This window comes from Acanthaster planci, linkage group LG08, assembly GCF_054643075.1.
Source record: "Acanthaster planci isolate LZ-2023a linkage group LG08, COTS_SCS, whole genome shotgun sequence".
Taxonomy (NCBI): Eukaryota; Metazoa; Echinodermata; class Asteroidea; order Valvatida; family Acanthasteridae; genus Acanthaster; species Acanthaster planci.
In genome coordinates this window covers 7168969-7191703 of record NC_141784.1, presented here as the reverse complement: position 1 = coordinate 7191703, position 22735 = coordinate 7168969, and the positions used below count along the sequence as shown (strand labels likewise).

General features: G+C 41.0%; 2 protein-coding genes across 11 annotated transcripts; one reads left to right on the top strand and one right to left on the bottom strand.

Moving 5' to 3' along the window:
* The first annotated feature begins 642 nt into the window (after nucleotides 1–642).
* LOC110985638 (uncharacterized) lies at nucleotides 643–11949 on the top strand. Of its 8 annotated transcripts, none has more exons than XM_022246801.2 (10): nucleotides 643–783; nucleotides 4769–4939; nucleotides 7099–7216; nucleotides 8120–8217; nucleotides 8594–8643; nucleotides 9027–9093; nucleotides 9717–9800; nucleotides 10284–10438; nucleotides 10870–10951; nucleotides 11273–11949. In XM_022246801.2, exons 2-10 carry the CDS (start codon nucleotides 4801–4803, stop codon nucleotides 11536–11538), a joined length of 1059 nt encoding a protein of 352 aa, XP_022102493.1. In that variant the 5' UTR covers nucleotides 643–783; nucleotides 4769–4800; the 3' UTR covers nucleotides 11539–11949. The 8 variants fall into 8 exon arrangements, with proteins under 8 accessions (XP_022102493.1, XP_086995778.1, XP_022102494.1 ...); XM_087139652.1 differs by having other exon boundaries at nucleotides 774–792; XM_022246802.2 differs by lacking the exon at nucleotides 643–783 and adding an exon at nucleotides 930–1128.
* LOC110985639 (sulfotransferase 1A1-like) lies at nucleotides 11879–21404 on the bottom strand. 3 transcript variants are annotated; one of them, XR_015426097.1, is made up of 7 exons: nucleotides 19617–19782; nucleotides 18671–18924; nucleotides 18375–18501; nucleotides 17501–17598; nucleotides 16360–16621; nucleotides 15627–16013; nucleotides 11879–15590 (listed from the first exon to the last, which is right to left on the bottom strand). XR_015426097.1 is itself a non-coding variant. In XM_087139653.1 (7 exons), exons 2-7 carry the CDS (start codon nucleotides 19780–19782, stop codon nucleotides 15904–15906), a joined length of 1017 nt encoding a protein of 338 aa, XP_086995779.1. In that variant the 5' UTR covers nucleotides 19783–20072; nucleotides 20866–21404; the 3' UTR covers nucleotides 11879–15903. The 3 variants fall into 3 exon arrangements, 1 of the variants encoding a protein (XP_086995779.1); XR_015426098.1 differs by having other exon boundaries at nucleotides 11879–13785; nucleotides 15842–16013; XM_087139653.1 differs by adding an exon at nucleotides 20866–21404 and having other exon boundaries at nucleotides 11879–16013; nucleotides 19617–20072.
* Between the last annotated feature and the right edge of the window lie 1331 nt (nucleotides 21405–22735).

The window sequence follows — 22735 nt, the reverse complement described above, 5'->3', positions numbered from 1 at the left end:
CTGTCAGTGTTTATGAGCCTTGACTTACATCCTTGCATTATCAATATGAAACAGGAAAATAGACAATTTCGCATACTTACGGAATAAGTACGAACATATAGTGGATACCTTTATAGCCAGGTAACGTCAGATTTTGTTACCCAAAGAAGCTGCTGGGGAGGGTTTTTTTTTTACTCGCAAATCTTCAACCTTGCGTTTGCACTTAAACCCAACCAGGTACGGTGCGTTAATGAAATGAAAAAATTTAAGAAATCAAACTTCTACTTGTAAGTATTATACTCGTCAAGGTCGATACGTTTGGATGTAATGCCGAGCTCGGACGGACTCATCCACAATTTGAGTTTGAACTTTGCCTGCTGTTCTCTGCTGTATTTAATTGAGCCAGGTAACGGGCTATTTGCTCAATGAATGCCGCGGATGTAAGCCTACTCATCCACAGTTCGGGTTCGGACTTTGCCTGCTGTTCCCTCTTGTATGTATTTAACGCACTATTTGCTCAATGAATGCTGCCGACAAATTCATCCACAGTTCGGGTTGGGACTTTGCCCTGCTCAGCTGTTCCCTGCTGTATGTAAGCCATGTAAAGCGCTATTTGCTCAATGAATGCTGCCGACATATTCATGGTTCGGACTTTGCCCTGCTCAGCTGTTCCCTGCTGTATGTAAGCATGGAGAAACGCGCTATTTGCTCAATGAATGCCGCAGATATATGAATGCCGCGGACGTACTCATCCACAGTTCAAGGGTTCGGACTTTGTGGGCTGCTGTTCCGTGCTGTATATATGTAAGCCAGGTAACATAGTATTTGCTCAATGAATGCCACAGATGTGTGAATGCCGCAGACGTACTCATCCACAGTTCAAGAGTTCGGACTTTGTAGGCTGCTGTTCCGTGCTGGATGTAAGCCAGGTAACGCGCTATTTGCTCAATGAATGCCACAGATGTATGAATGCCGCAGACGTACTCATCCACAGTTTGGGTTCGGAGGCCTGCCCTTCCATGCTGTATGTGAGCCAGGTCACGCACCATTTGCTCAATGAATCGCACCCACCAGAGCAAGGATGTCTTGTCATGTAGCTTTGTGGTTAATTAGGCAGTGCAATGAGTCCACGCAGCACTTCTTCCACCCGTACGTAGGTCTCGAATTCATACGCATAAGGCAGCGTATTTTTTACTCACACCATAGCCTACCAGGGCTTTTCGCTCTGGTAGTGCTAATTCGCGCTTGAAAAAAAGAGACTAATGCTGACTGAACCAGCCTAGCAAGCGCGCAAAAACACGAAACGATGGTGCCCTTACTACAGCAAATAAATTTTTTTTTTTTAGTTCCGAAAGTTGAGAAGTGATAGACTGATGGATTGTGGCAGAATTAGGGTGATTCCTCTTCCTCTGATGGTCAAGTTATTTCTTCAGTGTGTGTGAAAAAAGTAGAATTTTAATCACCACCGTGATCGCTGGCTTGATGAGCTCGGATAGCAAAGCTCACTCAAGTGTTTTTTAGCATTATTATTTTTTTCGGGGGGAGGTAAATACAACAAGTGCATGAACATGAAGTGCGATGTGACAAACATTATGAACAATTTAGGAGGGTCTTTAATGAGGGTTGTTTTCGAGCAGATTATGGTTAATTAGGCAGAGCAATGCGTAGGCATTGCTTAGGCCTACCACGATTCCTAGCGGAGCTTTCACATGACATTTAGCATCTAAAGCTATGCAATAACAAGACGTCTTCCAATTTAGTGACATGCATTGAAACCCTTTATAATGTCTTAACAATAATTATTATGTCATATTTCCGCCTCCACGTTAAATCCAATGCGCTCGTGTACGTACTCAGCACTAGTCTCTTTTCATGCGGCACCACCACAGGAAAAATCCCACGCTATGGTGTAAATTGAAAATACGCGTTCTATATGCAGCAAGGTATGAGACGGAGAGAACCCCCCCCCCGCTTTGTGTTTCTGTTGGTCATTGTCTCGCAGGAATCCCGGGAATTCAAGACTATTGTTACTTAACACATCCCCCCCCCCAAGATGTCTGAAAGGAATTCCCCAGATTCCTGCGAGCTAGACAATGACCAACACAAAGCAGGGGGGGGGTTCTCTCCGTCTCATACCTTGCTGCATATGGTATGTCGCGTTCAGGCACACAACAGGAGGGTGCTCTAGTCTGGTTCACTGCCCAAAGATCCCCTGACGACCCGTGATAAAGAATCTTAGATAAGGCATCACCCATGGATATAAATAGATATGCCGCAAGCGTCAAAGGTCACAAATTGAAAGCCCGGATGTTTTCGATTTCATTCCTTTACGTGGTGGGTTCCAATTCAGCTGAGTGTTCCCTATAGTAATGAGGCGCACTTGAAAAATCTCAGAAAATTAAAAATCATGATTTTGAATTGTGAAATTCTTTTAGTTGATCAATTCGTGTACACCCATCAACAAGTAAGTTGTTTGTAACTTTGTTGTTATATGCCAGTGCATGATTGTTGACGGTTTAAGCCCACCTACCCGACCGGAAATAACCGAACATCAACGGTACCATCCGAACATGCAGAATGTAGACCGAACGACTTCGGAATATTTCGGCTATTTCCGGAAAACTGGAACAATTCCTCTCGTCCTGGTCACGTGACATTGGCTAATACCGGACGACCGTTGATTCGTCGTATAGTCAGAATCATCTGGTCTGGTATCCTTACTAGAGGGTGCTCGCACTACTGTAAGTTTTGCAGTGACATGTTGTACGGCGCATGTGTACAGTCGAAAAAGTTCTATCGACAGTAGCAGGCCTACTAGCCTCAGAAATAGGGCTGTACTGTCTCTCTTTTACAATCTGTCTCTTATCAGTCGCCACCACAACCCTACTTCAAGGCCTGTCTTAAATGCCTGAAATCCAAACTGCAGGATTGTTACAAACTTTGAATCCTAATTGTGATGATGTTGGGGTTTTATAAGAGACAGAACAGAGCTCACAGGCAGAGATATAACGTAGCTTGTAACAGATGCATGCCGTTTACTGTAAGTACTATCTCTAGACACAAGTGGCACGTATACACATTCCAGGTATGGTGTTAAAGCGAGGTCAAAGGTTACAATGTAAGGCTGTTCTATTACACTAATATCTTCTGAAATGAGAATGACTCGAAAATTTTAGTTACACTGGCGTATTTCTCAGTGTTTGGACTTTCATACGAACATCCTAAAGCTTTCCCAAATCGTAAATTTTCCGATGTATGGTGCCTTGAAAACCTGGCCTGTGGTACAACATGCTGACCACGGGCGGCGCCAATGTAAAAAAAGGAAACAGCGCTTCTTGCGCCAGAAGTCAAGGCGACAGACAGGTGAAGAAGATGCATAATTCATGTTCCTTTTGCTTAGTTGCGCGCGCACTTTGCTACTGTACTGTATGCCCACGGCATGCGTGTACGTACGTACGTACGTGGAGCCTGATACAGTGACATGCATATGAATATATTCAAATTTAATTTCACCGGTTCCTTGTTTGTCTGTCATGCAAGATGTGACAGGGAACCAGTTTTGTATGGTGTCGGGTGCCATGAAATCCGACGTAAAAAGCGCCGTTTTCGTTTTTTAAAATGGCGCTGCCCATGGTCAGCATGTAAATATTACAGGCCCGGGTTTCAAGGCGCCATAAATCGGAGTTGGTGTAAGTAAATTTGTCGAGTCATTCTCATTTCGGGAGATATTAGGATTCAAAGTTTGTGACCATCCAGCAGTTTAGATTCCAGGCATTTAATGCCTTGAAGTAGGGGTGTGGTGGCGACAGATAAGAGACAGATTGTAAAAGAGAGCCATGCACTCTCTAGTACAGCCCTATTTGTATTTGTGGGGCTCATAGGCGTAGCGCCTACATGCAGTAGGCCACGTGATTGGAAATCAGTTAGTATAGATTTTTAGTTCAGAAAATTATCAGAAGGGCCAATGAAGTCACGTTAGTTCACCTTTGACATTGGGAGAAGCCGATAGGGGACTTTGAAGGTATTTTGTTTAGTCTTTGCTGTCGTTAAGCCTTATCGCAAGTACTGCATACATTGCTCCTTTTTGGAAAAATTATTCTTCACTTTTGGAAAATATATACTTGATGTCACAACAGGGCTTCCGTACACCGCCGCCCTCGCAGTGTCTGCACTTCTATGACCAAGAAAAAAGTTCCAGAAAATGGACACTCTTTCCGACTTTGTGGAAGTGAATGCGGGCATACGTCTGTAATTATATAAAATGCTCTGTGATTATGGAGTGTAGGGATTTTTCAAATATTTTTTTATTATTATTGTAATGAGAATATTATTTGAAAGGGTCGGTTGGAATTGAGTATAGGCCTAAGTGTATGATTTGATTGTCACTGATCAATTGACAAACGGTGAAGTTGTAGGGTATATTTCACTGCAATTTTTCCCTCACTATGGTTAAAAATAATGCCTATAAATTAAACTGTGACGGTGAGCTCGTTAATGAGAGAAATGGCATATTTAACGACGGGAAAATAGTTGCAAACTGAAAAAAAGACTTTCCATGGGTACGTAAATCGAGGACTGTGGTGCGAACTCGTAGAGTGGAAAGCGTAAGGGAAGGGTAGGGAAATGACCACTGGATATGTTCGGATATTGGCAGGGAAACGGGCCGGGTTCCATACTATTTCTGGTGATATTTCCACGTGCAGAAACCTATATTTTTGCACTATGCGGTTGCAGTAAAAACTGCATTGCATAGACTCTTATGTAGCTATTGCGTTTGTGATTTCCACAGCGTGACATAGTACCTGTCAACCACTTTCCGTCATGCCACTAAAAACAACTGTCATTGGTAGCTACCCGAAGCCGGACTATCTTGATGTACCTTCGTGGTTTGAGATCAAAGATCACACTCAATTGTTGACCACATATGGAAAGTTCCTGGAGGAAAAGAATGCTTCTGTGGGTAAGAGAAAGTGGTTTATACATGGATGAACCATCACTAGGTTTAGCCAAGCTGTTTCATTACCCTTTATACATGGATGAACCATCACTAGGTTTAGCCAAGCTGTTTCATTACCCTTTATACATGGATGAACCATCACTAGGTTTAGCCAAGCTGTTTCATTACCCTTTATACATGGATGAACCATCACTAGGTTTCGCCAAGCTGTTTCATTACCCTTTATACATGGATGAACCATCACTAGGGGAATAGCCAAGCTGTTTCATTACCCTTTATACATGGATGAACCATCACTAGGTTTAGCCAAGCTGTTTCATTACCCTTTATACATGGATGAACCATCACTAGGTTTAGCCAAGCTGTTTCATTACCCTTTATACATGGATGAACCATCACTAGGTTTAGCCAAGCTGTTTCATTACCCTTTATACATGGATGAACCATCACTAGGTTTCGCCAAGCTGTTTCATTACCCTTTATACATGGATGAACCATCACTAGGGGAATAGCCAAGCTGTTTCATTACCCTTTATACATGGATGAACCATCACTAGGTTTAGCCCAGCTGTTTCATTACCCTTTATACATGGATGAACCATCACTAGGTTTAGCCCAGCTGTTTCATTACCCTTTATACATGGATGAACCATCACTAGGTTTAGCCCAGCTGTTTCATTACCCTTTATACATGGATGAACCATCACTAGGTTTAGCCAAGCTGTTTCATTACCCTTTATACATGGATGAACCATCACTAGGGGAATAGCCAAGCTGTTTCATTACCCTTTATACATGGATGAACCATCACTAGGTTTAGCCAAGCTGTTTCATTACCCTTTATACATGGATGAACCATCACTATAGGTTTAGCCAAGCTGTTTCATTGCCCTCATCCCAATCCACCCAAAAGTCTGAAAAAATAGCCGATCGGCTTTTTTTCAGTTTCAATAGTTTGTTTTGCTCTGTTTTGTTTTACTTTTTGTTTTGTTGCCAATTATTCAGTATTCCTTTGCAAAAATGTTATGTTGACCGTATACGTGTAACGGGTGACATGGGGTGAGTCCAGACCACGGGCATTGTATAGACCCTACTACACCAATTAGTAGGTCTACATGTATCGTGTTTATCGCATCACAGTGAGCTGACACGTGCATGGATTTGCATATGTTTTAGCCCATGCCTAAATTGTTTCGTGTACAGAAGGGAGCTAATATCCAAATGAAATTCCTCACAAAAACTTGACAAAATAATCTTGTAAGCTTCAATTGAGATGGAAAATTTTGAAAATGAAAGCTAAGAAAAAAATGTTTCAGTCAACGACGAAAATCAAACTTTTAAGAACTCACCTTTCGTGAAGGGATGGTTCATTGGTACCTGTTACATGTATTCAGTTTTTACACAAATAGGGCCTAAGGGACGGCACGTTGTGCACATAATAGAATTTAGAATTGCCAAGATGGACGGCTACCTTCAGACATGTCCATGATAACGCCAATGTTTGGATCGAAGCAATTGTTCAGTTAAGTTCTTGGGTTTAATTTTTCTTATTTAGTCAACAAACATAGCACCAACACCCGGGTTGTTTTCTGTCATATATATTTCGGTCACCATGGGGGAGGGCTCGAGCTATCAATGGTAAATCCTGGTGTACCAGTGATAGAAATGTCCCTTTTACAAAAAAACAAGCCATTTTGACCTAGAAAAAGATTAAGCAAATGATCCCCGATTCCGGGAAAATTTGACCCAGAGAAGCTGTTTGAACATCTTGTTATAGCTGATGATTTGCTGGTAATATCCATAAACTACAAAGAATGTCATACTATACCTCTTTTTATATTATAGGGTGTGATCAGTTTCAATTTCATTGAAGGCTACAATATATCTTCACTTAAAGGCTGAAAGTTCGATATCATCCCGGCGGGTTGTGCACGCAAATGTTGATCTGCCATAGTCTAGTAGTCTAGTGTCCTCATTGCGTCTTCCTCCAGTGTATTTTACAACATAAACAACTTTCCCACCGATCTTCCCAATTATATAAGTAAGGTATTAGTATTTCAACTGCGGTTTACGTTTTCCCTCCTCTAAACGATGGAGGTCTATAGCCCAGTTTATTATGAACAATGACTATATTATCTTCTACGTTTGGAATGATAATATAGACTTCTGTCAGACGCACGAGAGAGCTGTGAAGGAGGTATTGACTGACCAAGCTGAACTTGGAATCGATGTTGTTACTGATGGAGAACTGAACAGGGAGAGCTATGTGTGGTATTTATGGTAAGCCAATACCTAGTCTGGTTCCATTTACCTGACGGTTCCCTGACGAGTTGTTATAGTAAAGTGGACCAAGTCCTAGAAAGCATGGCTCACAACGCGCAACGAACGGACATCATACTTTGTGCATAAAGGTTGTAAGCTTTGAAAACAATGGGGATCACATTTGATTATTTTATTAAGGCAAGTTTTGATTGAACTGTCAATTGAAAAAATCAGAAAATATCTCAAAAATTTTGCAGACTTCTCAAAACAAAAATAATGAGTGGCTTACCATAAGGCAAACAAGTGGTGATGAGTGTTGAAAGAGGAAAAAGAGGTTAACACGTTCGTAGTGCAGTGATGCTGTTTTCAAACGCGTTACATTCTCATTCACTAATCTGAATATTCAGATTTGCCCAAAAAGAACAAAAAAGTAAAGCGCAAGTTTGTTTTTGACTGAAACGGTTGAGCGTAGAGACGATACGAAATTGGACGCTCCTCGCCGAAAGTGTGTTCTCAATTTAAATTCACTTGAACATTTGAAACTATGTAATAAATGACGAATTTTAACATTGTAAGTGCCCAAAACTGGATTGTGTATGAATTTGAAAATGCAAATCTTTGAATTCGAAGGGAAAATGTCATAAAATAAAAACTGGGACGACGGACATATTCGTTTTAATTTGTGTACATGATTGGCTACGTCGGTGTATTTAATAAATTACAGTCATCACAGAAAAAACCAGGATCTTGTTCCCAGAGATGACTAAATACTGGAGGGTCAAGCCTCATATCCCACCGGGTCTCCCCTAGTTCCCTTGTCGTTAAATGTATTTGATTAAATAGGGACACCGATGCTGACTCAACACATCTACAAAAGTGAAAACAATATTGAAATCTCATACATTTCCTCTTTTTTCTCAGCCGATATTTGCAAGGCTTCAGTTTTGAAAATTTAGAAGTTTGTACATATCGCAATGGAGCCTGTATGAGTGCATTACCGCAAGTTATGGGCCGTGTAGGTAAGGACTAATTCAGCCATAGAAACTATAATATTGCTTAAAGTGCTGGTAATAAGAATGATGCATCTACAATGAGTTATTACGAAAAACAACATCTGTTCATAAAGTGCAATACCACTGCAGGAATCTGCCAGGATTTAATCGTTTCGCATGAACGCCAGATCAGAGTTCAATGGCCGAGTGACTGAACGGATGAGGTGAGAACGCCTACAAAGTTCACTGACTCCTGTTCAGTTGAAAGCACAGTTCACATTTGTCAGCTGAACCAACTAATGAATGGTTCATTTTTCATAGCTCGCCTTTTTGAGAACATTTACATAACAATTTGCACAAAAAATTAACTGTATTTCCGCTTATTATTTATTTTTTTATATAGATGTAGGCGATGCATTTGATGCCATAATCAAGCAATGGACTTTTGCCCAGGTAATATATATTGACAATTATGCAGACTCGTTCATCGATGCAATCGAATAACTTACAGCAATGTTGAAATAGTTTGGGATGATAAACATTTATCGTTCATAGATGAGGAATGCTCACACAAAAAACACAAATTGAAACAACATTGTTGTCAGTGGTTCAAAAGCTTTAAATGGTTCCATGCATAAAAGTAATTCCACATTATTCATTACTAAACCTCACAATTCTTAATAAATAAATAACCACGATGTCGTTGCAACTGCGAAATTTAAATATCAGACAAATCCAGGTAAGCACAAAAGGAAGTTAGACCGAGCTGTTATGAATTGGAATGCCTTATAGCATGTAACTAATGCATTATGCACATTGTACAAATGATCGTACAGGCGAATTCTTCTCAACCAGTAAAAGCAACTCTTCCTGGTCCATTAACCATCATGGGCACTTCGCAGAGTAAGTACATGACCTTGTCATTATAGACAAATCTACATGAACTGTGAACTAATGTCGTACCATACTGTATACGAAATTGTTAATAATTTTTTACTTTATGTTTCACTGTATAATTAATGGTTCAGGTAATTATTCTACAGAAGTGCCATGAGCGCTTATTCCTGAAGAATACCGGCGCTCTGTAAGTTGTCATTATTACAGTGTTCTTCAGAGAAAGCAAAATAAGTCTTTGATATTAGGTGCAAGGTGTTTTTGTATTAAACAGCATCCTAATCATTCAGTTCAAAATCAGAAGCTATTCATTAAAAAAGATGAATGCAGTAAAACTGAAGTCAGATATCAAGCTTCCTTTCACCAATATTGCAACAGTAGAACACGGATTCTTACGCATAGACAGAAAATATAAAAGGTAACAAAATGGATGATCATCGGAAGATACCTCTTGTGGGGTTACCATCCGTTGCGCCTTGTCCGAACTACTTATGGGGTATTTATGTTGCTGTTTAAAGAAAGAGCATCTCATTTGTGATCCACATTTGGCTTCTCTTTAATTTAAAGTCAAATATTGAATGCTACAAATTGACTTATTTTCTGAACACCTTTCATTTCTCACTTTGATGAAGACAAGTTCTACCCTGATGATCAGCAGCTCAGCCGAGACCTTGTAGTTGCCATTAACAAGATTTTCACTGGTCTAGTTGCAGCTGGTGAGTATTTTATAACTGTACACCACTTCGTTTACAACTCCTATCTTGAGGCAGATTGGCTCCCAGTTTAATGAGAGTATTTTCATCATTGAGATTTTAATTGATAAAACCATCTCCCCGAATTTGATTAATATAGGCCGGGTACCAGTGCTCGTATTTCATGCTGCGCTGTTGTGCACTCTCTAGTTTGAAGCTATTCCAAAATCGAAAATTAAGAGGGTGGTGCTATGAATTATTCAAGAACCTATGCGTTGGTGTGTGATACGACACAAAATAGTATCTTCGTTGTCCCCCGAATTTTTTGCAGGCGGAAGGCACAGCTACACGTACTGTGTGTCTGGGGCCAGAAAAGGACAATGTGAAACATGGCCCGCTTCTCTTTCTTTGAAGGAAGTTTTTTCAATTCCTATTGCCTGTTAAAATAAAATTATTCAAATGTTGGGCTTAATTTTACATTAGTTCTTTTTATCATTTTTGTGACAGGATGCAAATATATACAGCTCGATGAACCTGTGTTCATGCGCGAGGTTAAGAGAAGTCTTGACTTTGGGATTGATCACGCCTCTCGTTGCATTGAAGGCTTAGGAAACGAGGTTACCAAGGCGATACATCTGTGTTGCGGCTACCCCAACCATTTAGTACGAATCTTGTTCTGTTCATGTTCCCCCACCATTATCAACAAATGAACAGGTTTTGGTGAGAGCCCCACAGAAGATAAAAGGACATTTATTTACAACATATTCCTAAGTTTTTCACATGTATTTTAAAAACATAAACGTGCAATATTTTACGAGCCTCGATGCTATCATGGTTAGGATGCACATGTGGCATTCCAGCATGGTGACTAATGTGTCAGTGTTTAAATAATTGAAACCCAAAGACAAATGGTAAACGCGACAAGGCTAAATTTAGTCCGTTGTCCTACAAACTAAAATTCTCAGTTGTTTCAATTTTCTTTACACTTCATGTTAAATGTTTCCTTCTTTCATGGTTTCAGTGATTCTTTTACAAAATTCAGTACTTAAAAACAAAACAACAGTGACAGCGTGTTCCTCTTGTATTCAAACAGGACGAGAAAGATTACCAAAAAGCTGATCCAAGGGGGTATTTTGACATCGCTGAAAAAATCGATCAAGCAGGATTTGACGAAAGTAGGTCTTGTCATGGTTCGTGACTTCTTTGTTTATAGCATTGCCATTGCTCCCTTGCACATTTGGAATATTTTGAACAACCGAGGTCTTAAAAATCCAGACTTAAAAACTTGGGGGGGGGGATAAGACAGTTTAAGTCAATTGAAGCAAAGATGTTGTTCAGGCAATGTCAGTAGCTTTTTTGCCTCCTGGTTTTTGTATACATGTAGGCCTATATGTACATGTATTGTATCACAACATGGTGGAAATGTATATTGATATGCGTTTTTTTACCTATGTGAACTAAAACCGCACTGATTGAAAATTCCCATATTTCTATAGTTTCTATTGAAGACGCCCATCGACGGAACGACCTATCACTTCTGGCACTTTTTAAAAGGTCAAAGGTCATCCTGGGTTCTGTAACCATTGCAAGCAGTAGGGTTGAGACGGTGTCCGAGATACGGGACCGACTGAAGAGCGCCCTCAGTCACATTCCATGCGATCGGCTTCTTGTAGCCCCTGACTGTGGGCTCGGATTCCTGCCACGAAACATTATGAGAGAGAAACTGAAGAACATGGTTGAAGCGGCCAGATCACTGCCATAACATCAACAGAGGATTCTCACGCTAATGAACTGATCTAAACCAACCTAGGGCACCCGTCTATAAGCGTCTTTCGCCCGTCTGCACCGCCCTTAACAGCGACGTACGGTTTAGACCAACCTAGGGCACCCATCTATAATGCTTTAATAGGGCGGAGATTCTGACGTCAGGTAACTGTGACGAATTTCCTTGATTCCTTTACAATATTATGTGATAGGCACTTGCCCTTCAATGCATGGCCCAGCAAGGACCACGGAGCTTTGATTGTCGGCTATAAAGCCGCAGGCTGCACTGAATAGAACATAAAGGACAGACCAAACAAAATCAAACCAATCTCATAAAATTCCAGTTGTTTTAAAAAAGTTTACTTTGTACTCTTCCTCAAAAATAATAAAGTCTTGAAATCACTACAAATATGCGTTTGGCAAATCAGTAATTTATTAGTTGTAAGAGATCGCAGTTATATAGAAACTCTCTGACCAGAAAAATTTAATTTGCCGAGACATTTTCATTCAGAAAAGGTTAGGCTTGTTCCGAACAGTATGCTCTGCTCAGTCTTCGAGTGTTCACCATCGGCTCTTCTCAGAACCACACACTCATATAAGATATATTTTCTACATGGTGCAACCGCAAGCCTAACCTATTTAGTACTTCCACCATGCATAGTTTCAAGTCTTATCCATTTTCATTCAGGAAAAAAATATATGTGACAATTACTTGGGATGCCGCGCCGCTAAGTGATGGGTTCGTTTAAATAATTTCCATAATTTCTTTTTTTTCTGATCGATTGAGGTTTTCATCATTTCGCAAAGGCTGTTCGTAAACCAGGATTTAAAACTCTGCTTCATTTTTCTGTCATTCGTTTTTAATTAATTTACTGTTTTCACTTTCTCGACGTCCTTTGTTTATGCACCTCGCTTTTGTTTGTTTTTAAACTCTGAGCTTTGTTTTGATTTGGAGCATTCGTTTTGTAAAATATTTATTATGGACCTGTGGTGCCCCATAGGATGCGGTTGGAAAACTTAGCACCATCTGTCTTTTTTTTCGCCGGTGGGGGTGCGCTTCAGCTCAGGGTGGACACTATGAAAAAGTCCGACATGCAGAATGCTGTTGAGCGAGCTACTCTTGTGAACATGAGTACTCTCCCGAAGCGCACTGGCACGAACGGCAGGATACCCCGCAGGTCAGCGAGAGTATTCTCCCCTCGTGCAGGAGTGTACTCCTGACCCGAGAGTAATGCGCGCGCATCCTACACTCGATTGACAGGAGTAACCGCGCGAACGCAGCCGTAGATAGGTGTACTGACGTGGTCCGGGGAATTGACCATGTTCATCTACCTATTGTGCAACATTCTGCGCGTAAGGTTAATGGTTTTGTTATCTCCTTGATATGAACAGCGAAAAGCAACGTCTTTAAAATGACCGAGTGGTTGAGCTTACGTTATCAGATCGTTAGACGGTGGGTTCGAATCCCATCGGAGGCTTTTTATTTTCTCAATGCTTGTTGTCAGTCAGTAGCTACAAGAGACAAAGACCCCCGCCAAATATCAACAGTACCTTAGCCGACCGGGCAAGCTATTCTGCTGGGACTGTCCGCAAAGTCCAGGTGAGCACCTCAGTACAGGTTCGAGACGTATGGCCGACTTGTCGGCCTGGGCTTTAGGGGCTTGTCTCGTTTCCTCCCTTGCACGGTCCGTCGAACTATTCGGGGGTTAAATGGATGAGCAGCGCGGAAGTGTGGTGGGCTGAGACCCCAGAAAAGTCCTATATGGAAGCCGGTAACTGCGATTCCTTGCGAATTTCAGGAGTCCATGCGCCTGAATGCTTGGTCAACACAGCATAACTTTTGGATTTTTTAGTGAGCTGAAGGATTGATGCTTATTTATTTTCATCTATAATCTTTACTTCCTAAATAGTTGACAATGAAACCGATCTCAACCATTTTCGGGTTCATGTCTTCTGAGTGATCTCAATACAAAAAGCAGCGAGTTGTACTGTGAATATTTATTATTGATGACTGATTTAACAGTAACGGATCCAGATTGCACAGGCATTTTCATTTGTGATAACAACAAATTTCGTTTGCTTTTGACTGCAGAATAATTTGACATTTTCAAGAGAAATTCTCACAATAGACACATCCCGTTTGTATGTTGGATTAATCTTCTTGGGTCACCCCAACGTTGCAACAAATGCGTTGCAACTGCCGTTCTTTCTTGTGAAAGGTTGATCCATCACCGGCCAGACAGATCTGCCCGAAAAATACAAGCACGAAAATGATGAAATAATCTCAAAAGAATTTCAACAATAGAAAATTACATCGAGAATGCAATGAATGCCAAATAAGTGAAGCGTTTGGTTTTACCCTCCTCTCGCCGCAAAAGCTGCAGCCCATCCAACCTCTGTACATTGAGGCGCATAGCCCATTCAATTTTTCCTCCACGGCAACCCGGGTTACATTTAATTTTGATCTGACTGAAACTTAATGTTGTCTGTTTAGATAACCCGTACCATTCCGCATTTCTCTATTCGCTATCCATGAAAACGGCATGATGCAACACTGTCTTTGGAGTGACCGGAGACTTCACGAAGCAAAGATAATTTTACTTAAAAAAACAAACCCCAGATTATTATAGTTATTTGGATTTCTACTCACAACCAGTATATGGCGTTGATTATGCACCATCAAGAATGAAAGCCCTAGAATTAGCAGGTATCTATTTAAACTGTAACTGTGTTTTCATGAAAATACAGCTTAAAATGTAGCTTTTTACCAAGTTTAAACGTGGTTTTAAATGCGTTGTTTTTTGTCCTCAATAAACTGCCCAAAAATAATCATACCGCGGATACAGGGCACCCTCGGAGGATAAACTGTTTAAAATGTCTGTTAAATAACGGTAGATTCTATGCATTGCAGAAGTTGCTGTTTTGGGACAGCACATTCTACTGTCAATTTTTCTCTGTATACTATTAGGATATGGAAGTAAATTTAGGACATGTTAAAAAAAATTAATTCGTCCCTCTCGGACCCAATGAACTGAAGTTTAGTCACGCAATGAACCATGTGGATTACTACTCCGTATATACGTACGGTTTAGTAATGCTTACATACGACATAGTAAGCTGTACGTACGAATTAAATTTTTTTCTAACTGTGCCCTGAACACATTTCACTAAGAATCTCCTGTTAGTATATAGAAAAAGTGACAGCATAAAGTACAGGCCCAAAACAGCAACTTCTGTCCTGTCAACAGACAACAGAATCTACTTTTATTTAACAGACATGTTTTAAGTGTAGATTTTTCTCAGAAGACGATAAGATGGCCTACGGTGTGGTTGAGGGGTGTACCACAGTGGGAAATAGGCCTGCGGTTTGTAGCTATCCCAGCCAAAACATTGACTGGATCTCCGTCCCTGATCTCCGATCAATGTTGAGTCTCATGGGTCATGGTCTGTGCAAGCTGGGGAGGGTATGTCTATTGACACTTGTCTCAACAATTTTGGTAAGGATTGTCTGAGTTCATACGCGATTGCTTTTGCGTAGGTCTATGCAGGGGGGGGGGTTGAACTAGAGACTCTCTTCGGTCTCTAGAATCTTAACTTTATTGGCTAACAGTTTCAACAAGTTGAAGTATTAGGGACACTGAGCTGATATTAGATACCATATTCGGGGGGAATTTATGTATGCTGTGCACAGACAAAATTGTATTTCGTCCCCTTCGCTGAACAGAGCGCATCGCACGTCTCAAATAAATACGGCATGCTAGCGCGCACGATACGTGCAAGGCACACTGCCAAAGGCGAACAACATTTAAAAACTCCAGTTTCTCCCCTTCTTTTTTTTTACGGTTTTCATGGATAATCGTTGGATTTTTCGACAAAATGACGGAATAATAAAAAAAACCAGCAATCCCGCCCCAATGGACACTTCATAGTTTATAAAAAGGAAACCAATTTTGTACAGCTAAACCTACGAAATGCTACCGTGCATCATGCTCTACAATTTATTGACACATCGTGCCTTGAAATCGCGCCCCTAAAAATGACTTTTAGATTCTTTTCCCCATAGGACTTGGCCACCCAATATCACACTTTGCAGTGGTTACACAATATGATAATAGATAGTGATACAATAGTGACATTCCCTTCTTTTCATTGTACGATGCGGCCATAACATCTTTTCATATTTAAGCCTGACAAGTTCTGTCATCAACATTTTCTTTACAATCAGGTAAAATGCTCACGTGCCAAATTTAAAGTAGAAAGAATGAATTTTTGAATGAAAGGAACGCTATAAAAAGTCTTACCTTGTTAACTGAAGAAACAATATGAAATTACTTTATCAGAATGCTAAATAATTTTTGCTGCTTCATTCAAATTGTATTTTCAGCCCCGATCCCACCATTTTCTCTCGGTAGAGTGCATCAAAAGCCTCGTTTTGGGCGACGGTCAATTTAGACTTCCAGTCTCCAATGATTCCTGTGAGGAGAAAAGTTAGTATTACTTCGTCATTGTGCCTTGTGGCAACATTTGGTTATTTTCCTCGTCTGGTCCTATTTTTATCAAACTTTTGACTACAAACTTAATTAAACATGGCAAGACCGTTGCTTTTATTCCATACACCTATTGTCTAAAACACTAGAATTAATCTGGAGAACTGGACTTGAGTTTTACCTTCAAGTTGTTCAATTAGTTTATCGTATTCTTGTTCAGTGAAGCCAGCAGGCAAAGTTCTGTTCGGCGATCTCGCTATTTAAATTCCTTTGTTTTTTAGAAAGATTATGTGATATCCAAAGCTTAAATTTGCCCGCACGTGAGTGTTAACCTTTTCTGATGATGCCTGCAGCACCAAGCGAGTATTTAGCAAGGATCTCTTTCGTAGTCATAGTGCCAGGGGGAGTTCTATCCACATTTATCTCAGGGCCTGGTGATGGGGATTCTTTCACTAGCTGTGGATTGGAAGCTGATGTGTTAAACCGTCTCTTCATGCTCTCCAGGCTGCTACACTCAATCACACGATTGATAGACTCTTCTGAGAGAGGTTTGCCAAGAAAATCGGCAATTTGGATGACGGCTCCCTTAATATCCTTAGAGCAAGGAAATGATTCAAAAGAACATTCATGTTTTGACTCATTAAACAAGTAGACAATACAGGAAAAAGATACACAATAAAGGAAACAATTGCTATTAATTCCTGAAGAATCTGGTGGCCACGGTTCTACCTTCGTTTAAAACTTCTGATGGCCCCTGTCAGTACAGAGCACTTACAGATTCTGTGCATGGCAGTCTTTCCGAACAAAACCCGACATAATTTTTTTTGTTTCATTATTAAAGAAATTCTTCTATTCTATTGCTGAATTCTTTTATTGCCGTGGGCAATTTTTGTCCTAGGAGGGCCAGGGGCAATTACCAGATATGGGCGTGATTAACTGCAAGCTTGATGAAATTAGTGGACACTAAGACACGTAAGTTAGAAGGTAAATTTTGGGCTTCACTTTCCTATTAAAAAAATATCCTCTTGCCAACTAACCCCCCCCAAAAAAGACTGCATACCTTCAGACTCAAACCCTTGCCCTGCCGCTTACAAGTCACGCACTCTTCTGAGCTACCGTGCAACTAGCCAAAAGAGTAATTTTGTTGTATCTTATGCTTGTTCGCCCACCCCATTTATGATAATTGCCTCCAACCTTCCTACGAAAAACGCAGGCGCAACGGTTCAGATACGCTGATTTTTATTATAATTATCCCTAACCCTCCTAGGAAAACAATTACACTTGCCGTACAGCACACTATGTTTTCTCACTTCAATGGAAGTTTTCAATCACCAGTCTCATCGTTATAACAACCGCCATTTGACCAGTTGTAAGTGTATAATGTAGGCATTTACTCATCAGCAGGAGCGTGCGTTTGTACCCACCGACTGAGTGTAGTTTGCTGTCATTCAACAAAATCGTGCTTCCACAAACCTGTTTCATATCCTCGAATTTCAGGAAAAGGAAGTTTTTGTCGTAACGATGCTTCTTCCAGAAATTCAGCGTGTAGTCGAACCAAGACCCATAAATCGCTACGAAAGATCATTATTGTCAAATTGTTAATAGTCAAGTAAAATTAGTGATATCCAAAACTTAACTTATCAAATCGTCTTAAATAATCTCCGAGTGAGAGTTAATGTAAGTTCATGACATTCCATTGCGTGTATTTCCCTTTTACTAATTCCCTTTTGGAAAGGACCATGCTTGGCTTTAAAAACGGGGCAAGGGAGAAAAAAACAGGGCACTAAGAATGTCACTAGTACAGAGATGAGCTTTGCATATAATGTTTGTGATCGTCAAGGGGGAGCTTAATTGATGCCAGTGACATCCACACAAGAAGCTCGTCATTGACGAAGTTGTGATTCTTTAAGAGCAAATGAGTTCCTCTCTGACCAGTGTCAGTCAAGAGAGCACAAGAGTAGATGTATTAAACGGCCACAAGAGTGGTGGGGTGGGGGTAACGCCCCTTTCCCTAAAAAAGAACCTGAAAGAAATTTTTTAAATGAGATCGGGGTTTTTTTCCATGTCATGTTTCCTTCCTTCAAAAAGCACTAAAAGGCCCCAAAAGGTAGCCTGACTCCTCAGACGGCCACTAAAGGTTATCGGAAAATAATCCCAATTTTTGTCTTCCTTAAAAAAGTATGGCCGCCCATTAATTCTTGATACACCCTTGACCAGTCACACCAAAAAAATTGATGTAAGGTGGGACATACTTTGTAACATTGGTACATTCATAAATCTCCCCTGCCTTTTTCCCTTCTAGTGTGGCAGTCCCACCTTGCCTAAGGCAAGATTTCTTGTGACTTACTTTCTCCTTCCAGGAACATTTGAAAAAAACACTCCCAATCTTCATATCGCTTATCAAACTTCCATGGCACCGCAAAGTGCCAAAAAGACACTGCTACGTCCTTAGGGTTACGGATGACAAAAACAACCTGCGTATGCAAAAATAGATAAGGTATAAAAAGGCTGAAATTATAGAGTCCCGTTTTAAACGAAACTGCAATGGCTTATTTTAGATTTTGATACCTTTTCTGCTAGAAGTAACTCTTCATTGTTACCATTATTGAATTTGCACTATAATTGGCCTATCTTGGGATTTACTTTTCCTTTCCCTTGGTAGATCTGCTCAGGAATCTTTTCTTCTGGGAGATGTGAATTGATGATTCTTGGAGCTTTCCATGTAGGTACGTCCTTGAACTCTGGTACGGGTCTAGGAGGACGTCTTGAGCTGACAGTCATGCCTTGAATGGAGTAGTCAAACTCGACAGGAGGGGCTGATCCTTGGGCTCGATTGATCAGTTGCTCATAACCCTCCACAAAAATTAAGTTGACTATCTCCAAAGCCCAGTTCGTGCCTGTTATAGACCATCAAATGTATGCAAAGTTGAAATAACCTCAAACCCCGGCACCGAAGAATGCCCCAAACTGTATCAGCTGCTAAGACCATTCCTAAAACGTATCAAACAAAACTACATTTACCAACCCCCCCCCCACTGTCACCTCCAAAGTGTCATTGGTCGAACTGCATACAATTTATATACGGCTAAGGTTGCCAGTGGGGTCAGTGTCCCCCTCCAACGAAAAGAGGGACGTGAAATGTTTGTGAAAAATAGAGATTAAGGCGATTTGTGAGTGGGATAATTTCATTTCCTTTTCTTCCAAAAGCTTGTAGAGAGCCCTAAAATATCACCACTCATAAAAGGTAACCTAAAAATACAAAACTTTTGGCACCCAAGCAATCACCCCCCACACACACACACACCCATCCACACACACCCCCAAGTGTGTATTTGCCTGCAACTGGGGACCCCCTATTGTTCCTCTTTTGTTTGTACTTTAACTTTTTTACAAGACCACCCATATGTTTTGTACACAGTTGTCAATCGGGGACCCTCTGTCAATCGGGGACCTTATTGTCCTATATTGTTCAGGGTCCCCAATTGAATGCAGAAACAAACTCATGTACACACAATGACTGTGGATCTCCGCTTTAAATACTCTCACTTTGTTTCTACACAACAAACTAACCTAGACATTACAGGCCTACCTGATTTGGGATATGTTACCACCCACACATCATCCTCCCAAATCTCCAATGCTTTCATGGCATCCAGGGTTTCTCGAGTGACCATCCAAGGCCAGTTAATACCGTCCAACCTTGATGTTCCGGGTACTGCCAAATTGTACTCCACTGCAGTACTGGAATTTGCCATTATGCCTTCCAGTAACTGAAACCCTCGTAAAAAAGGAAACCTAGTTTTAAACAGTATTACAGCCCTATGTTTACTCCAATGTAAGGGTGGCTGCCGGGGTTCCAGCAGGGAGTTTGCTTTCTGGCAGGTAGACTCTCCAGGACGTCAAGGAGAGGGCACGCAGGTTCGGTGTGATGGGTAAGAGAGCAGGTGGCTGGCTGGTGAGACTACCACGGGTCAATGACTGACTGCACACCATGTCAGGACTATGCTTAGAACTACTCTTTTACTTGTTGGATCCCAGACACTGCCTGTGAAAATTTGGTAGGCACTAATTAGTTCCTGGATTACAACCAACAGAATTCAAGTCTTACAGTTCGCACAAAATTAGAACGGATAGCATGATCCGGTATAGCATAACGTTCAAACTCTTGTGTGTTTGCATAGGCACAGTGTCACTTTATTGGGCGTCAAGGAAGAATCTAGGTTGGCCGCTGCCTGACCAAAACATGCAGACCGTGACACACTATGCATAGGTCTACGTCACATTATGTCAAGTTGACAGCCTTAGTTTAACAGTGCTCCATTTCCATGTGAAGCATTCGAGACCGCCATAAAAAATTAAAGCAATATCTTTACCAACCGTGTGCCACAGTCATGACATTTGTCCTTCACCTGCCGTGCACGTGAAGTGAACTGCATGTGGTCACGTGTAGACGTACACATGGTACACGTGCACATCCTATGGCGCATGCTAAAAGCGGACCATAAAAATCCTTTGCCACATTACTCCCTATTCTCAACTCACAAATATCACTTTTTGAAAATTCTTGGTGTCCTTCAATCTACTGTTAAACTAATCTATAATCACATGCGCATAAATATGGGGTATCAGCATTTACAAATATTCTAATATTAAAAAAAATTCCTATAATGCAAATGCAGATCACTACAAAACTGCGGTGTACAGTCAACTGTAACAGTGTAAAATAAGCACTGTTCAGGGCCCAGTAACATGCATGCCAACATCCCTGGGAATTCTAAAACACAAATGAAATTATTGTCTGGTCCCTAATGTTTCAATGTAGTAATCGGCAATCTTACCGGTGAGTACGGCAGGTGGCCGGTGTAAGTCTTGGGAGTCACAGGGAGCACCCAGACAAAACAACTAGGCCTACGTGTTGACTGGTTGGTGCTGCTCACAAGACTGACTCGGGCCTGGCCTGGCTGCGTGTGGAAGTTGACAACCAGCCAGGTAACGGATCAGTGCCTTTATTCACTACATCAATTTCTTTTCAATTTTTGTGGGTTAACCAATTACATTTTTAATTATTCCCACAAAACAAAATCACCCCCCGAAAAGTGATTTTTAAGAAGTCTGATTGCTGCCATTTTTCAAGTGGCAACCCTCAACTTTCGGGGGCACTTATTAGGACCATTTTTCAACCATAGTTTTCAGCAATTCTGCTCTCATATGAAAGCTCAAAGACCCAGTAGTTGATCCTTGCAACTATTTACACAATCTCCCCATAATTTTTGGGGCCAAACAATCTCCTTTTTCAAAAGATACTGTGGGGAGGACACTTCCAATGCTAATGAGCTGGCAAGACTAACTTGAATTAGTGGTCTGCACCCTGTCGAAGGCAGTTACCTGTCGTGCAGCCCCATAATCTAGATGTAAAATAATACCTAGACTACATGTACGGCGAACAGTTCAACAAAGCAAGCAGGGCGTGGGTTTACGTCAATCGAAACTGAGTGGAGTAAAACTGAAAATAATAATAAACAATTTTAATAATAGAAAACTTAAGTTGACGAGCCCTATTCAAAATGGCGTACTACCCCGAACTACATGTATAAAATTAAAACTACTTAAAGTTCGTTTGTTGTGCATTACTTCCAATAAGTGTTATGATTAACCTCCGAGTAGAGACGGCAGCTGCAGTAAATCAAAGTGAGCACAAAGTGTAGATTTGTGTGAACAGAGATAACGGGCAAAACAAAAAAAGGGTTTGTCCGGAAAATCATAGAATGGATAATTACAAAATCATATCTTTAATTTGTTAAGTTGGACCTCTCCACAACTTGTCTACACCCGGATCACCCACAGTCGTCCTCATGACTCGAGGGAAACAGTTTAATTCCTCAAATCAGCTCAAAGTAACTAAATGTTGTTATAATTTTTAAAGCTTCAATCTTCACATAACATTTAACAGAAAATGCAAAAATGCGTAATGTCTAATCGAGGCCTACATTGTGAAAGGTCATTTATAGTGGAAGACCAAAAATGCTAAGTGGCTTGCCTGTCGGCCTCATAACTGGCAGGGTACTTGGATCCCGACCACTGACGGCGGAAGCGGGGGGGGGGCAGGGGAGCCAGTGGCCCACCCACTTTTTCGACTGGGGGGCCTGCCCCCCCCCAACAAACACACTTTTTACAGGTTCTATAATGGGGTGGGCCTCACTGAGGATCGGCCCGTGAATGGATGATGCCTGCAGATGGTCTAACACCTGGCCCCCTCCCTTGAAAATTGTTCCGACTTTGATCACGACTTTTGGTTATCTTCCACATCGGCTTCTCAGAACGCCATTACTGCTCCATTATTCCTTGAAGAAGTGGTTGGAAGTGACGTGCTCTATATTGCCATTCATCTTCTTCACACGATGACTCTGAAGATGAATCCACCTGCATGCACCAGACCTGCGCAGTCACAAGTACGTTGCTGTTTGCACGCTGTTCATAGCCAAGCTCCCACACCACAAGCTTCCGACCTTTTGGAGATTTTTGGGTCCGATTGTGGCCTCGTTTCTGAACTTTAGTGTATCGTTCAGCCACTTAACTCTTTTCGCATATTTTCTGGAGCAATTTACACTGCCAGACTTCAAAGCGACAAAAATCCTAGCATAAGAAATTTAGTTCAAAATTTATACAATTATGCTACCCATACTTGACAAAGTTCACTCCAATAATATA